Raw genomic sequence first — 18,128 nt, forward strand, 5'->3', positions numbered from 1 at the left:
GCTTCAGTGGATACTGCGTGGCCAGCATCTTTAGCCCAGGGTCCTCTCACGTCTCCAGCGTCTCTCGGGGGTTAGCAAGGCTGGACGCAGACTGGATCTTCAGGGGAAGACCCTGGGTTGGTAGCTGAGCCACCAGGAGGCCTGGAGTCTGCCCCTGGGAACTTGGGGTGAAGAAGAGAAATGAGGTCACTGTCACCACAATTCATCTACTTCATCACAGCAAGAAAGCCTACCTGAGGTTCAAGTATATACAGCAGCGGCTGTCCCACCAGGAATTTATCCAGAGTTGCCATTTGACTGTTCAGAATTTACATCATAATTGTCCCTAAATATTCCCTGCAGAAGCAGCCATCCTCCCCCCACCCCCACCCCATCAACAACCAGCTGAGAATGATTATCCATGGTTACCAGGCCTACCATCTCCATCAGCCGAAAAGTGACAAAGCCAGGCCTGCTGGCCCTAAAGGCCATAGGCGCTTACCCTGTTGTGGCTGGAATCACACTTGTCCAGAGTCATCTGACAGCTTTCCACAGAAGGTTGTGAGGCGTTAGTCTAGTCTTATTGTTTTGTGAGAAGGACATTTAACGCTTCCCTCCGTATGTTATGCTCTGGAAAACTCAAGAAGCGTGGAAAACTTATTGCATTACATGTATGTTTGAAACCACTAGAAATCCAAGCCTCTCTCCTTCATGACAACTATGGGGATTTGCTTTGTCCTCCCCCCCAAAAAAAGATGCAAAACCTGCTAAATATGTCCCCAAGCAAGTGTTGACATCTCTGAGTTTCGTGCTCAGATATACAGAAGTGCCTGAAAAAGGACCCCACGATCCACCTGCTATGGATCTTGGAAATGCAGACTTGTCTGAAAGAGAAGGCTGTGACCAGGGAAAAGGATTTATTCTCTAAGACATAGGTTGCTCTCTTTATGCTGGTGTGTTTCAGTCAACTTTTTACTGAAGTATAACGCCATCAGAAAAGGACACAAATCAGAAGTGCACAGCTTGAATTTGCAAGTTGCCCTTTTCATATATTAATATATAACAATTAATAGGATTTGGTGCCACCACCAATTTCTCATTGAATTAAATGAAGGGGTCGGTGAGGATGGAGATGGGAATGAAGTTCTGAATTCCATTCTCTTGACACAGCTGTTTAATAACCTCCCCGTTACTCACATGCTCCAGAAGGCCAAGTTTTGTTTCCTGGTGCTCACAGCCTGTAACTTTTGTCTCCAGTTCTGTCGCTTTAGTCTTCTGAATACACAGATGAATTCCAGTGAAGCCCCCATATATAAAGGTGGCCTGCTCCCATCCTACTTGTTTGTCCGAAGAAAGGACCCCAAAGAGTTTATCTGCACACGTGGTTCTGATAAGGGAGTTCCTTACCTAGATTGGATTTCCCCCCCTTATGACGATGCCTCTCTTACCCCTATGTCTTCCCCTTCTCTGTCTTCAGAGGTGGAAACTCTTTAGGGCTGTAGTTTATCTCTCAAGTTCATGGCCTTCTTTTCTTCTAGAAGATTTGTCTGATCACCTCCCCTCCTCCCATGCCGTCTTCTGTGGGTCCACTTAGTTGAAGCCAACTTAACACAGGCTGGTGCAATTTTCAGTCAAGTGCAGTTCACTCTTCCCCCTTGTTAGGAAAACAGCACTTTCTTGGCCCATTAGTGATGAACTAATACTCCATAATATTTTCTAATATCCAGTCCACATTCAGTTTTCCCCAGTTGTCCTAAGAATGCCTTTTACAATTAAAAAACAAAAACAACAGAGTATACTAGAGTTTTTGTTCCTGGTAGTTTATTAATGCATCAGAGAATATCTGGATGATTGTGATGGCTCAGTGGATAGAACAGTGGTGCAGACATTGTTAATCGTGTAGACAGTTCCCCAGGAGAAGACTGCATTTGCCTGTCTGTTGTTGGCAGTTTCCTTACTTGCTTGATGCAGCAAGTGTAGGCAAAAGTGAATGAATAAGCATGAATGCAGACACCCATCACCACTGTGAATGAGCCACTTATCACTCCTAGAAGTCTGGAAGGTCTCATTTCTTTCATGAACCTAATTGTCATCGGTGTGAGGCAGCCACATACACACGTTGTTAGTACCCAGGAACCACCTCGTGTGTGCTGGTTTGCCAGAAAACGTGTGTTTTTATTCTAGAAAGGAGCATAGCTCAGTACAGGTACATGGGCAGGCCTTAGGAATTCACCAGAGATTTGGACATCATGATAGTTAATAGACTTTATTTTGGGGGAGTACCTGTTAAAATTTACAGAATAATTGAACAGATAGTATATAGTTTTATATATCCCCCAGGCCCCTACCCATTTCCCTTATTATTGCATACATTGGTTACAATTAATGAACCAATATTGCTACATTATCATTAGCTATAGTCCACAGTGTACATTAAGGTTCACACTTCGTGTTGTACATTCTGTTGGTTTTGACAAATGCTTAATGTCATGTATCTACCATTACAGTTTCACACAGGATAGTTTCACTGCCCTAAAAAATCTCACTTTCCGTCTGTTCATCTGTCCCTCCTTCCCCCGAACACCTGATGTTTTACTGTCTCCATAGTTTTGCCTCTTCCAGAATGTCATATAGTTGAAATCGTACAGTGTGTAGCCTTTTCAGACTGGCTTCTTTCACTTAGTAATATGCATGTAAGTTTCCTCCTTGTCTTTTACTGGCTTGATAGCTCATTTTATCTTATCACTGAATACTATTCCACTGTTTGGCTCTACCACACTTTGCTTATCCACAAAGCTTACCGTTTTATTTATTTATTTTTTAAAATACATCTTTATTGGAGTATAATTGCTTCACAATGCTGTGTTAGTTTGTGCTGTACAGCAAAGTGAATCAGCCATATGCATACATATATCCCCATATCCCCTCCCTCTTGAGCCTCCCTCCCACCCTCCCTATCCCAGCCCTCTAGGTCGTCGTTATTTTTAAATAGATGATAGAACATTTCGGCACATAGTAGGTGTTTGGTAAATCAATAGTTATTAAATGACTTAGTTAGATTGAATCCTTACTTTTTCTGACAGGTGTGTAGTGCAAAGGGAGTGTTGTGATGGAAAAGGCAATTCTGTGTTAGGCATTGATTTCTGCTAATATGCAGTTATTGTTTAAGGAGAGAGCATTTAACCCCACAGCGGCTTAGCCCAGCAGCTGCAGACAGCTTTGATATGCCCAGGCTTCCAACAACAGTTTAAACATTCTCCCTAGCACTGCGCTGTCCAATGTAGTAGCCACTAGCCACTAGCCATGTGTGGCTATTTCAATTTCAATTGATTAAAAGTAAATGCAATAAAAAATTCAGTGCCTCTGTTGCACCAGCCACATTTCAATTGCTCGATAGCTGTATGTGACTAGTGGCTCCCATTTTGGACAAGGCATGTCTAGAACATCGTAATCATCACAGACAATTGTATCGGGCAGCCCTGATCTAGAGCATTCAAATAGAAGGAGGGGATTCAAATGAGTTGACCAGGCCGATTCTGCTTTCTCCTTAATGCTTGGCTGTTTCTGAGCTGTAACAATTTTACAATGGAAGAGAGGAAAGCCAGAGATTTGTTTGCTGGAGAAAAGTTGCTTAAAATAACTTGGGATAAAAAGGCTGCCCAGCCCAGTGAAGCTGTGAAATCCTCCTTGTGTGACAACCCCAGGAGGCCTAGCTTGCCAAAGGTTTAGTCCCTTGATCAGCTAGTGTTGCGGAGTTTTACAGAACTCTGAGTTCTTACTTATTTAGTTTGGTGAAAAAGCAGGGGCCTTCTCTAATTTGAGGGGTTGGGTTGGGTGTGGAGAGGGAGTTAAACTTCTCAACTAATAAATCTGCAAATTGTACACCCACCCCTGAGTAAACGCCTATGGTCCTTGGATGCCAGGAATGTGAAACCTGAACAAATATCAGATATTTGCCACAGAAATTGTAGCTCATTCCCTTGAAATTGAGATTACTCTTATTTGGGAGCAAAGCAAATGACAGTTAAGTTTTCTTGGTTTTTTTTCTTTTTTGCCAGCTCTTTGGATGTGATCAGATCTAATTTCATTCACGTGGTAAGTGCCATGCTGACACAAAGTGTTATGGGTTTTTTCAGTCTACTTAGATTTCAATTCTGTATGCATTTTATGTATGGCATTTTAATAAAGTCTTCAGGTTTTTTTCTTCTAAATAGAAGTACAGATAACAGACATTATATGAAATTGTGCTTTTCCTTAATGCTTAATCTGGAAATTGGCTGTTGATGTTGGTGAGGGTTTTTAATATAATTTTCAGCTGAAAACACCAAATTGCTCTGTTTGCACATTGTAGATTTAAATATTGACTTTTCATCTTTTGACATGCTTGGGTTTCTAAGAGGGCCGCATGTGGAAAGGCAAATTTGACAGGATAATATATCTACCAGAATTCCTATGAAAAGACTTAAAATATTCTGGTATTTGGACGTCCATTCAGGATGTTACCACTTGGAATCATGACTGTCTATAAACACAGGCTTAGAATTGATAGTTTTCTCTAAGAATAGGCACAGAGAAAATAGTATATTATCTTGCAAATGAAGAATTGGAAATTCCAGACCTCAAATGAAGACAGATTTCCCTTTAATCTTTCAGCTAGGGTTACCTGCTAAACAACTCTTAGAAGAGTTGCTGAGATTTAATCAGTATTTAATAATTATTGCATTTGTTCAACTGACTTTTCTTTGAAAACAAACACGTTGGCCCTTGAATAAAAGGCAGGATAACGGATGGATTTCTTATATTTACTATGGTTTTCCTTTAATTTTAAAAAGTATATTTTAATTTAGACACTGTTTTGTGTTAGCAAAGTCTCAAGAAATTGATTATGGTTTCTTCGCATGGGATTGTTTTCTTAAAAGCCATGCAAGGGGAAAGAATCAATATTAGGGCTTTCCGAGTGGCAGCTTTTTACAGAGCCCCCCAGCACGATAGATTACAGCTGTTTTTGTAAAGGATTTTAAAAGAACAATCTGTATTAAAAGCCTCCTTCTTTGGTATGAGCTGGAACAGTTCCAAGCGGGTTTCCACGGGGGCTGCGCTGCCGTGTGACCACTTGAATGAAGGGCTTGTGGCCGCACCGGCGTGCCAGGGCAGCCAGGCGGGGAAAGGCTATTAGGTGAGGGGTTGTTGGCCTGCATGCCAAAGAGGTTACCCTGGCAGCTGCCATCAGTCAGCCGAATTCCTCAACCTTCCAAAGCAGGAGGGGCAAGAAGCAAGTGGTTTTTCTACCAGTGGTGTGTAAGCGGCTGGAAGAGAGAGATGGAAGTATCCATATATCTCTGTTCCAGAGCATTGGCCAAAGGCAGGCAGGTCCAGTCCAAGTTAGGAAGGATAGAAACTGATAGCCCCCGAGCTTCCACATCCTCAGCTGTGGCCTGGAGGCCGGTGAGGAGTGGACGCATCTTCCTTGGGTCTCTTACTCTTGAGCCCCAGGAGAGAGTTCTTCTCTGGCTGCCTGCTGATCTTGTACCAATTAAATAATAAACTCTACTCTGTGGGCAGAGGCGCTGTGTGGCAGCGGGGTGCCCGGAGCAGTTACATCTATTCGAAACCGGTCCCATCTCAAAAGGCTGTGACAGGACCCAAGTGAGAGACCATGAATGTGGGCTGGGCTCCCCGGGCTTTAATTCTCAGTAAGACCCTGTGCTCTCTAGGAAATGAAGATGTAACAAGTAGCTCCAGGCAGCTGTCATCCGAAAAGGCGGGGCTTTTTACATAGATCTTGCCATTGGTTGCTTTGCAGAAGGCATCTGCAGGCACGGGGTGGCCCATTAATTTGGGAAGAAGGAAAGATCCTGGGGAATATGGGAATTTTTAGAAAATAATTTAGCACACTTGGGTGCTAAATCACCCCAGAGACTTTTGGTATGGCTTGCTTCAGAACTGATGGAATCAGCTAGTAAGCTGCTTTTATTACTGGATTCACCTGGAGAAAAAAAAAATTCCTTGCGATGATCTGATATGTTTTTGACTCCTAGCTATTTGCTTTTCCTTATCTCCCATATTTTTAGAAAACTAAGTGCTATGTCTCCTATGAAATGGTACTTACGAATGTGTGTTCCAGCTGAGACTTTTAATTATCACTGGCGAATTACCATGAATTGGCCTCATTTGGGTGCAAAAAATAATGACAGACTTTTTTCAATATATTCTCTAAAGAGCTTCTTAAATATTATTTTTTAACTGAGTATGTAATTTTACCATCTTGCAGGCTCTGTTTTTCCCTTCATCTTTGACATCCTCGTATTTTAAGAATAAGAGTTACGATTCCATCAGCAGGATGTCGGAATGTCTTCATAGTAGATTCTGATGGAGGTAGATCAGAAAGACAGGCAGCTCTGGGGTGGATTAGGTTACCTTTTGGATTTTTGAAGGCTTTGCCCACATGTTAGTTTGAACAGCCAATAAAGTGTTTATTGTTTTTGGAAAAAAATATGACTATCCACACATCTCCTTTCCTCTTTCTATGGCAAGACTGTAAATGTTATCTTCAGATAAATAACTCATAAACAACACTTGAGAACACCAACAGGAGCGCTTTCTAAAATGCGTTCGCTTGAGAGATGGCACAGGTCACGTGACTGTAAACAGTCCTTGTGAAACAGGTGCTTTTGTCTGGGAGCTCAGGCTTCATTTCTTGGGAAATTCCATGCAGGGTCCACAGTGGATTTCATAATGGGACTCTAATACCTTTAAACTTTTTCCCGCTTCCTCTATCAAGGAAATCATTTCTTTAAAAGCTGCTTGGCCTTCATTGTTTACTGGTTGGAAAGTTCGGTCAAAGCAATTCCTTTATATAACAAGAAGAAATACAGGGCCAGGGGCTATGTGCCTTGGGCAGAATCAGAGTGCTTTTTCAGTAGATAATCAAGAATGTGAATAATCCTTCGGCACACGGTGCAGCCGCCGCTGTGACTTGGTACTAGGTATTAAAAGCCCACTGTTCATGTACACATTGCTATATTTAAAATAGACAACAAGGACCTACTGTATAGCACAGGGAACTCTGCTCAATGTTCTTTAATAACCTACATGGGAAAAGAATTTGCAAAAGAATAGATACATGTGTATGTATAGCTGAATCACTTTGCTGTACACCTGAAGCTAACACAACATTGTTAATCAACTCTACTCCAATATAAAATAAAAAATTTAGAAAAAGCCCGTGTTCAGAACAACTTGACTCCACTTTTGAAATCCGTGTTCTCATCCCCTTTGGATGTATCCCTTTCTGCGTAGCTTTGTTCCTTTTATTTAGATAAGTGCTGACACATTCTCAATCTTCCAGTGTAAGGAAGTAGCCGCATGTCATTTTCTTCATTGAAAATGTCTCCTAGATCAGGTAGTCACTGTGCCAAATCCAAGGCTGTCTGGAATCAGCAGAAGGAGAGATAGAACAAGAGGCTCCCCTTGCAGACAGACGAGATCAGTGTAACAGGATGGACCCTGAAAACCAGGAACAACGTGAAACATCTTGGGGGCTCACTGGCACATCAGCCCTGGAGGTGTGTCGGGGTCACCGTGCTCCCAGGTCAGGTAGTGGCCACTGCAGGTGGGGACTAAGCTGGAAGGGAGCTTGTTGACTGGGGCACCGGCAGCCTCACCTTGATGTGGAGTGTCTTCCTTGCTTTAAATAACTCAAGAGCAAAGAGTAGCTAATGAGATGGGTAGTTAGACCCAAGACATTTTAGAACCTAGAATCTTGTGATTAAATATCCATTTTACTATACCTTTTGCCTTTATGGCTTCAGTTAAACTGGATCGGAAGTGGCCCAAGCACTGTGGTATGATTCTGTGGCACTTTTCTGAAGTGTGCACTTTTTTTGTTAGTGTTTGTCACTTATACACCCATATACTTCCATGATGCTTTCTTTAGGTTCTTTATATATGTATGTACCTGTCTGTTTGAATGCATTAACTGTTAAAAGTTACTGTTGATGTTTGGAAGCTGGTCCCTGGCCCTTTCCATTGATCTTGTGCTTTCTGTGCCTTTAGCAGCATATATATGTTGGAAAATATAACAATAATATCAATTAGGAGTGAAATCATTCACAAGCCACCACCCTCACCAATTAACTCTCTTCATTTTTCCACTTCCTTTTCAATGCTTAACCAAATGATATGAAATGTTAAGAGTTGTAATATTAGAAAATATTAAAGCAATATATGCTTTTTAAATAGAGTGTGTTGCCTAAACTTTTTCCTCATTGTTCTGTGGTATATGATTTTTAACGGCTGTGTTGAGAAATTAACGTATCATACACAATTGACATAGCTACCCCTCTAGGGTTGCATTTAGGTTGTCTCAGTGAGTTTGCTTTAATGCAGTAGTAAACACCCCACCTCGCCTTCTTTTTAGAATATTTCCTTAGGATAATTCCTGAGAGTAGAAACATCTGGTCAGATGCTAAGAAAGATTTCATATCTTCTTAAAACACATTGCCAGTGTGCTTCCCGAAGGGCTTGTGCCCATTTCTGTTAGTTGGCATCTTTTAAATAGAGCTTCTCTTGACAGGCCCGCAGTAAAGCTTCCCATATTCCTATCAACGTTCAAACTCAGTGCTAGCTTAGACCTGAAACACAGGCTCAGCTGGAAATTCCATCCACCAGCTGCTGCTCTCTGCCAAGCGCAGGTTCATTCTCCAGCATCAGTTGGAGCCTGGAAGGGCGTGGTATGCCCTTTGGACCGGTCTTTCCCATTTTCCTGTCCCGTAGGCGTCCTGTGGCAGTCTGTCGGCTCCCGTATAGGGTGGAGAATATATGTGGTTGTGCCTTGGGGCCTAAAATTGTAGCAGATGAAAAGCCTTTAGAGTGAATTATTAAATCTAAACCAGAGCCTGTTGGCTTCCTGTGCTTGATTTGGAATCTGTTCCATTATGGTAGTTTTTACAAAACACTTCTGAATGAGAAATAAATTCCAAATCTCTTTTTTTCCCCCCTCTCCTGCCAAACGCCACCAGAAAACAGAATCTCGTTATTTCAGTTAGAATATATTAATACTGACCCTCTCCAGCACTTGGGAGTTTTCAGGTTAGGCCCACACGGCTTCTATTTTTACCCTAGTCTAAACTGTGGTCATATGGATGGCAAAATAAATACTGGAATATTCTAGTTTGGGAGGGGGAGAGGCAGCAGTGCTTATAATAACATGGCTGCAAACCTCTTGCTTCCCTCTGTTTGATATTCCAAAAAAGGAAGAAAGCACAACTTGGAACACATCTGTAAGTCATGAACATTTTCCTTTTGTGTGTCATGCATATTCAACATAAATCCCACTCTGCATCCCAGGCGTTGCTTTAATATACATTGCTTCATAGAGCCCTATTTTTGTAGCCGACAAATTTAATTCAAGACAAAGGTGGCTTCCCTTCTCTCTCTGGATCAAGAATCCGAATGCCTTACCACAAACAGAAGTAAGAAGTTTTGGTGTGTTCTGCTTTTGTCCCCCACTACCTACCCCTAACCCCCTACCTCCCGGTTGACTTCCTTGCTCCCGAAGAGGAAGACTGGTTTTTGTTTACTATTAGCAGTAAACCAATCTCAGGAAGAGGATTTAAAAAAAAAAAACAACATATTGATTGAATTTTGTAGTATAGATGTTTCGAAATTCAAAAGTTATGAATGGACGTAAAGTGAAAACTCTCTCCAGGTGAGAGATTTTGCATTTAATTAGTTGTCCCTGTAGTTTCTCTAGGTGACAAAGCATAAAGTATGTCAAGAATTTGGGTGCAAGGTTTAGATTTCTTTCTGCTTGGTTTATTTAGTTGAGGGCTTTTCTTCATGAAATGGTGGCTTATAGAAACTGAGGGCTTTGGAACATGGGGGTTTGTAGAGTGATATGCCAGGGGTATGATTATTGGTAGATGAGCATATTCTCAACGAGTCTGTGTAATCAGGGCTGTTCATTGTTACCAAGGTCTAGATTAAAGAGAAATGGGACTGGGGACCTGCATCCTGCCTGTTCTGTGTGTCGTAATGCTTGGGGGCAGAGGAGGGTTGCATCATTCAGTTAAATAAGCGTACGGGATTTTCTGGGTCCTCCTATCTGAGAGGCTGGTTGAAATTTACCCAACAAACCACTTACTGAGCCAGGTACCGTATTGTAGACTCAACAGACAAACGTTGTAGGGAGAAAAATAATTTTGAAGCTCCAGCTACACCAATATACCTACAGTGAGGCATGTTTGGTGAAAATGATATGGATTCTATTGAATCATAAATATAAATTGAGATGAGTCAAGTAATCCTTTGGCAAGATTATTTTGCTGTTGTTTTTTTTAACATGCTGATTATTGGACTGAGCGTTTTATTAGAGAAAGATTTTATTTGAGCTTTGTTGGCTAGAAAATCTAAGTGCTTTGAACCACATTCAGTTCTTTTTTTTAAACAAAGAGGAAAATTTCTACTGTGAAGTACACTAACTCAGTGTTACTTTTTAAAACACTTTTCAGCCATTTAAATGTTCTCCAGAGACCAGTGTTGTACCCGGCTCATTGGAGGCATTCTTAATGAGTTGGCGGATTCTTCTAAGGTCATACTTATCTTTCTGTTAGTCCTCCTCACAGTAAAAGGCTGAATTGCAGATCTCCCTTTTTAAAAAGAGACCTAGTAAGAGTACATCGGTTGAGTTTTCCTTGATGTGAGGTAACCAGCTAACTTATTTAAAATACATGGTTATTTCCTTTCACCAAATGGCTTAAAGCTTGGGTTTAGCCTTTCAGAAAAATGTGACCTCTCCTACTCTTTGTTGAACCTTTACCGTATGCTGGCTCTAAAGCAGTAGGGGATACAGAAAACATCAGACCTGCTCCTGGTTCCTGGACCTCTTTCAAGGAACGTACATTCTAAGTGGTGAGATAAGATTCCCACTCTGTATGCAGTGTCCAGCAGGAAAATCCGCCATGACTGGTCAATTCCAAATGAGTGGTTTAGACCTGAAGGATTGTAAATAGATACGGTAGGAATTCTGTCATCTGTCGTGCTTTGGTTTGTTTCAAAAGGTTCATGGAACTAGTTGAAATTTTCCATGGTTGCCGATGATTTGACTTTTTTAGAATTTATTTATTTATTTATTTTTTAAGTATTTGTTTATTAATTTATGGCTGTGTTGGGTCTTCGTTTCTGTGTGAGGGCTTTCTCTAGTTGTGGCAAGCGGGGGCCACTCTTCATCGCGGTGCGCGGGCCTCTCAGTGTCGTGGCCTCTCTTGTTGCGGTGCACAGGCTCCAGACGCGCAGGCTCAGTAATTGTGGCTCATGGGCCTAGTTGCTCCGCGGCATGTGGGATCCTCCCGGACCAGGGCTCGAACCCGTGTCCCCTGCATTGGCAGGCAGACTCTCAACCAATGCGCCACCAGGGAAGCCCTAGAATTTATTTTTTGATGCGACATTTTTATGAGCAGCCCAATCATCTTTTTGCCTCATTAACACCCAAATGTGATTCTACCTTCATAAACCTGATTTTTTTCTTTCCAGAATTAGATTTATTTTCCTAATATGCACCAGTAAATAATTTAAACTAACTCCCCACTTTATGGAAGGTATGCTCAAGTGTTTCTTAAAGTTAGAGACTTCAGCAAAAAGCTAAAAGGACTAGTCATTAAGGACTAGACGAGGTGTTTGAAACAGGTCTGAGCTAAAGGTCTTTCTTAAGGATTTCTTAAGTAAGGATTTAAGAATTTGCTTTCATGTGTGACCTCACCTTTGACCTCAGCTTTTGTGGGAATTATATACAGGATAGTAGAATATGCCTAGGACATTGTTAGGTACCAGGTAGTTTTCTGTAAACAAGTGCTTGGTAAATACAATAGCATTTGCCTGGAAATATACAATGCAGTCATATCTCACATATTCAAGGACAGCAGTATCTTTTCCCAACAATAAACATAGGTTTCTTTCCTTCCATTACATCTTTGGTTTGGATGGGACACCTGATAGAGATGAAGGTATTAACTAAAAATGAATGAATGGCATTTGGCGTCCTTCACATGGGCAGTTTGCAAGAAGGTAGGCAGAGAAGAAATTGTTAAGCTAGAATTCTAACTCTTCACACAGATTTTTTCCCCATCTATGATGCCAAGAATACTAGTTCTAAAAGATGTTAAATAGATTTTCGGGGAGGGGGGGGTGGTTGGAGAATTTCCATGGCCAAAGTTTGGAAGTCCTGGATCAAGCAGAGTTCAACAGGACTCTTTATTACAGTTCTTCTCAGGACCTTTATTGTGTGTGAATCACAAGGGGGGCTGGGGAGAGGCACAGCATGGCCAGCACTCTCAATGACCACACACTGTGAAGCCCAGACTTGGAAGTGAACCCCTGCTCCCCACTTCTGAGCTGTCTGTCTTTGGACAAGCCTCAGTTCCTTGGTCGGCAGTGGAGATCGTTGAGATGATTAAATGTGCCAGTGCTTATAAAACACTTAGCACAGAATGCCTGGCACATAATAAACACTTAACCGTTAGCTACAGCTAATCCTTTTGAACCCCAGGCTGACTGGCTCTGATAGCTTCATGTTGTAGGACATTACAGTGCAATAGTAAGAATTAAGTGGCAAAAGTTTTGGGCTCTAGTTTGGCCACCAGCTAGACTGGGTGATTTTAAGTGACTTTGCCACTGTGGTGTTCTGTGTCTTCACTTTTGAAATAAATAGGTCATCTGGATACCTGTAGTGTCCAGTCAAGCTCTAAGATTATATGTTCCTTTGGGCTCTACCTCAGCCAGAATTGGCAAGTTCATCTTAAGGGCAAGTGTATCATCTCTGTGGGACTATGTGGGAGAAAATTTTAACTATTATTTCTTTTACAGTGTGTGTTAGCTAGTAATAAAATAGTTTATTAAGTCACCTCTGGAAAAATAAGCTAAAGTTACAGCCAGTTTGGTGCTTTGTAATCACCATAAAAGTTAATATACATTTGAGTCTAAGTCAGGACTGGATGTGCCTTTATCCTAAAACTAAGAGACACCATCCAGGTGTTTGTTATCTAAGATGTGATTTAGAATGTCATAACAGGCCACATGAATATTTAATTTTTATGTCCAAAGGATAATTTTCTGAAGCTTGGGTCTGGGAGTGGTATCCATAAATAGTTAGGTTTTCTACTTTCTGACTTTGTTATCAACCTAAGTTTCCACCATAAGGTGAATTTAACACCTACTGCTTTGAGCTTTAGTTATCTTGACCACTGTTTATCAGTTGCACTAGTTTAAGGCATTTAGAGGACATTCATCTAGTAGATAAGGCAGTGTATCTTTCAAGGTAGACCTCTAATTTCTAAATAACAGATTTCCACCCTGGCAGTTTGAAACATGATATTTGTTCGATGTCAGCTTTACCTCACAAGAAAAAACCAACAAGTACATTTGTTCAGTTGCTATTCCACGATTTTCTTTGCTGAGAAAGTGGGCAGGTTTGTGATATTGCTTACTAAAATCGAGGTTAGTGCACTTGTGGTCTTCCAGGCACTGAATCAGCATTTTCTCTGTTCATTTTTATTACAAACACCATGTATGTTTGGGCCAAACCATCTTGTCAGAATATTAGTTTTCACCATTCTCAAGTATGTGAGGCCTAGATCACCATTGTTTTCCTCAATTTTCTGTGCTTAGAGGAGTTTATTTCCTCTTAGGGGTTTTGTATAAAGGAAATTGGTGTCACCAGGTCTCTGAGTGGAGTTTTTTTGTCATGGAGCCCAGGGTTTGGGTGGAGGAAGTGGCAGCAGCTGACACTGGAAATGCAGGTGAGGTCATTTGGTATTCTTTCAAGGAAAAGGCATTTTTCTTTCATCCTATAGGTGATAGGGAGCCACTAAAGGGTTTTTTTCAGCAGGGGAGCAATGTGGTCATATTTAAGAATGGTCCCTCAGCAGAGAGTGGATTCAAAGACAACGTCTTGAGGGGTGGCCTCTGTAATGGTCTGGACCCAGCATGATGAGGTTACTGCAGTTCGAAGGCTAGAAAAGAAGGGATGGAGTTGGGAGACAAACGTGTATCTTGCCTGCCTTCCAGGCATGTGGGGATCCAGCACTCAGGCAGTGGGCCTTCTCCTCCAGGGGGAGCTGCTTCCTCTATGACGGCAACTTAGTGCTCAGTTTCCATGGTTGAACCTCCATTTTGTCCTGCAGTCAGTTTTCCTCCTCGTTGTACCCAGTTGCTCTCTGCAACTTCCCTTTGCTCTCCTGCATGCATGTCTTGCATCAGCCAAGGGGGGAAAGGTCTGAAAGACCAGCTTTGTTTTTCTTCCAACTTGTACTCTGAGCCCTGTTAGCCAAGAGTATTGGCGCTGCCTCGTGGAGATGGCTGGTCCCAAATGAAACAAATTCATTAGGAAATCCTACCGTCAGGCTGCATCTCCACACCCTGGGCTGTGCCTCTGCCCATTTCCTCCTGGTTCCTTTCATCCAGTGGCTCTGTCTCATCGAACACGAGAGCGTTCAGTGTGTCTTGGGGTTTTCTGCTTAGTGAGGCACATCGCAGTTGGCTGGTGTAGAAGCAGTAGTCTTGAGTCACCCCTTCTCTTGGCTTTCTAGAGACGCACATCTTGCCCCCAGGGAATGTCAGTGCAGAATTCATTTCCCTCTCCGGGCATGTTAACTGCAGCAATCCTTTCCACAGACTGTGGAGGCTTCACCAAAGGAATTGTCATGTTTGCGAAGGTGTTTTTTGTTTAAAAGGAAAGACAGTGGAGGTGTTTCTTTGAGCATTATCTGCTACCGAGTGAAAAGGAATCTGCTTAAATTGGACTCTATAGAAGGATGGATATTGGTAATTCCTCTTAGGTGCTTGGTGCCCGTGACGTCAGAGCAGGAGTTGACTTTTAGTGTGAGGTCACTCATTATTTGCACCACACCAGATGCTAGAGGAACAAATACTTTTAACTGCCTTTGAGCACATTAAACATCCCGTCAGCCGCAGGACCACCCTGGAGCCCTGCAGAGCCCGAGGGCAAGCCAGCTTCTGTACATGCATCCTGACCCCAAGTCTTATAGTAATTCAGGTCTGACAGCTTCTTCCTAAGGAGCCAGTTGTCCTGGAGAAGTGAGTTGCTTGTCAAGCCACCCCGTGTGGTTGAACTGTGCAGTGGCCAGAATCCTCTGGGAGTCGTTTTTGGCCCATCTGCCTGTGAGTGTGACAGACATGTCCGTCCGACAACTGGGTCACCTAATGAATAGAAATTCAGTTTACAAGGAGGGATTAAATATCTTCGTGTGGCCGGTGCCGCCTCAAACTTCTTTGACAGAGCCAGGAGGAAAAAGGCATTCAGTGTTAAGAAAAGGCAAATGGGTTTCTGCTTTTAAGACTCAAGGTCACTTAAGCCAGGTGCCATGCCATGTGTGTGGGAGGTTTGGGGCCAGTGATCTCCCAGGCTTCAGATGGAAAGATTTCAACTTTAGGGGTCTTGTGACATGTGTTATCTCTGAAGCCTGAGTCAAAGGCCAATTTGTTTTAGGTAATCTCAACTGGCAAATATTTATTGAGTCCCCATGCAGTCTTACAGGCCTGGGGAGCACACACAGGGCATTGAGGCCCTGCCTTCTCCAAGTGTGCTCTGCTGAAGGGCAACAATTTAAAATAACACTGAGGGCTTCCCTGGTGGCACAGTGGTTGAGAATCTGCCTGCCAATGCAGGGGACACGGGTTTAAGCCCTGGTCCGGGAAGACCCCACATACCGCGGAGCAACCAAACCTGTGCGCCGCAACTACTGAGCCTGTCCTCTAGAGCCCGCGCGCCACAACTACTGAGCCTGCGTACCACAACTACTGAAGCCCGTGTGCCTAGAGCCCCTCCTCCCAACAAGAGAAGCCCCCGCAATGAGAAGCCCGCGCACCGCAACCAAGAGTAGCCCCCGCTCGCCGCAACTAGAGAAAGCCCACGCGCAGCAACGAAGACCCAACACAGCCCAAAAAATAAAATAAATAAAATAAAAAACTGTATATATAAAAAAAATAAATAGCACTGAGAGTTTGCCTTAAACTGTTCATAGGCTACAAAATCCAAAATAGTAGTTTGTAACGAGGGGACATGGAAGGACTGGAGAAGTCAGAGCCTGTTTTGTAGACAGGATTTGAGAGAAAGAACGACAGGGTCCTGCAGGTGAAGTTCACAGGACAAAGTTTAATACAAGCAGGACAACAAACGAAACAGCCCAAGCAGTGTTTACTGAGCATGTACTATACGCCAGATACATGATTGTGGGGAGTTGGGGTGGACTGAAGATGTATGAGGTGCCGTCCTCGCCCTCAAAGGAGCTGCCTGCATACTGTGGCTCAGTGACGCTGATGGCGGGGCTGTGGGAACCAGGGGTCCTGATACGGTCGGTTCACAAGCTTGGGAAAACACCGGAGGCCTGGACTGGGGAGAGCCTTGGAGACCCGTGTCACGCAGAATGGCCTCAGAGGGCGGAGTTAAGCTCTGACTGTTCTAGTAGGAAAACTCCAGCACACTCTTGGCTCAGGGTGGTCACTCAGCGCCGCAGGCCAGGCCACTGGGAAACCAGTCCCTGATTGAAGTCTCAGTTCTCAGAATGTGCCGATGTGGCCGCTCACACAGAGTGGGCGCCCATACCTTCCCGTCAGTTGTCCCTGACGCCTGGAGAGCGCGGACTCGGGTTTAGGACACTTCAGCCTCTCCAGCCAGGGAAGACGGTGTTGCTGTGATGGGGGGGCGGGGCCAGCATCCTCCTAGGAAGGTTCCAGTCGCAGTGACAGCTGGAACAGAAGGCTTTAAAGGAAATCTAATGAAAGCCTCTGTAGTGAGGGAAACATTTTTTGTCATTCCTATTAGGAAGAGACATTCCATTTGATTTTTAAAAATAGGACAATAATGAGTGTTGCCTTTTTCCAAACACAGATGTTGTTTAGAAGCTGACAGATTGCTGTATTTGTTTCTGGGCTTTCATGAGATACTGGTGGTAAAATATCAATTTACTGAAACCATTTAAGAAAAAATTATGCATCTACTCGGCCTCCAATTCATGCGAGTTGCTCTCTTGGTAGGATTAGGTTGAATTGTAAGACTAAAATTCTTACCGAAGAGCTAAGAAGCTGTGGAACTGGTCGACTTAGTGAATGATCCCCTCTCCATATTCGGTGTGTGATTCGCTGTTACCAAGTGCCAGGAATATAAAAAGAATGTGCTCCTGTGGGTTTCTCTGCATTTGTCATTAAGGCTCTGCTAAGCCCGTGAGCCCCAGACGTGGCTCACGGTGGGCTGTCGCCCTGGTCCATGAGCCTCGCAGGCCCTGCTCCTCGAGGGGTGTGGTGCTGGCATCTGCATGCGTCTGGGCTGCGGCAGGAAGCCCTGTGACAGCCTGCCCGCCACCACGAGCTTCTGAGTGTGGCCAGGCCTGCAAACATCCAAGGGGCCTTGATGGATCCCTGGGTGGTGATTTTGCCCAAGCACCCTAATACATCCCCAAGAAAGTCTTAAATGATTTGAATGTCTTGTAGCTTTTCCAGTAAAGGAGCCTCACAGTGACTTTGTGACAGCAGGAATGCCTGAGATGGTTCCAACTAGCACTGGGGCCCTGGAACTCAGACAGGTTTAGTGGGATGTAAGGAGATAAGCCCGTGATAGGTGCTTCGGCCTCTGAGCCATCTTCATGTTACTGAGTTAGGTTCTGTAGGCTTCCCTCGGGGACATTTGTCTGTGGTCAGCCCTTGACGTAATATGAGTTGTCAGGGTGTCCTAAGGAGGGGTAGGGCCAGAAATGTGGGTTCCAAGGAACAGGGGAGAGGGACGGGTATCCGCCGAGGTGTAAACCTGCACAGTGAGTTGAATAAGCTCACTTCCTAATTTCTCACCATCCTGAATCCCTTCTCTCTCCTTTCTCAGCGGGCAGAGCTGACATCTGATAAAGACATGTACCTTGACAACAGCTCCATTGAAGAAGCTTCAGGAGTGTATCCTATTGATGACGATGATTATGCTTCTGCATCAGGCTCGGGTAAGGCAGGCTACGTCCACACTCACCTCTGTTCTCTGTGCTTGTGCAAGCACGTGCGTGCGCGCACACACACAACTAGTGGAACTTACTTCGAGGAGACAGGCAGTTATGCACGATGGTTAAGAGTATGCTCTGTGGGGTCACAGCATC

The 18,128-nt window shown here is 43.5% G+C and overlaps 1 protein-coding gene across 1 annotated transcript in view; it reads left to right on the forward strand.

The window, feature by feature from the left end:
• The window catches only part of SDC2 (syndecan 2), a 109,345-nt gene that overhangs the window by 77,636 nt on the left and 13,581 nt on the right, over nt 1-18,128 (forward strand). The window contains exon 2 of the mRNA XM_068525466.1: nt 17,867-17,978. Within this exon, the coding sequence (XP_068381567.1) occupies nt 17,867-17,978 (112 nt within the window). The remainder of the gene's footprint in view (nt 1-17,866; nt 17,979-18,128) is intronic.

This window comes from Eschrichtius robustus, chromosome 17 (assembly GCF_028021215.1).
Source record: "Eschrichtius robustus isolate mEscRob2 chromosome 17, mEscRob2.pri, whole genome shotgun sequence".
NCBI lineage: Eukaryota > Metazoa > Chordata > Mammalia > Artiodactyla > Eschrichtiidae > Eschrichtius > Eschrichtius robustus.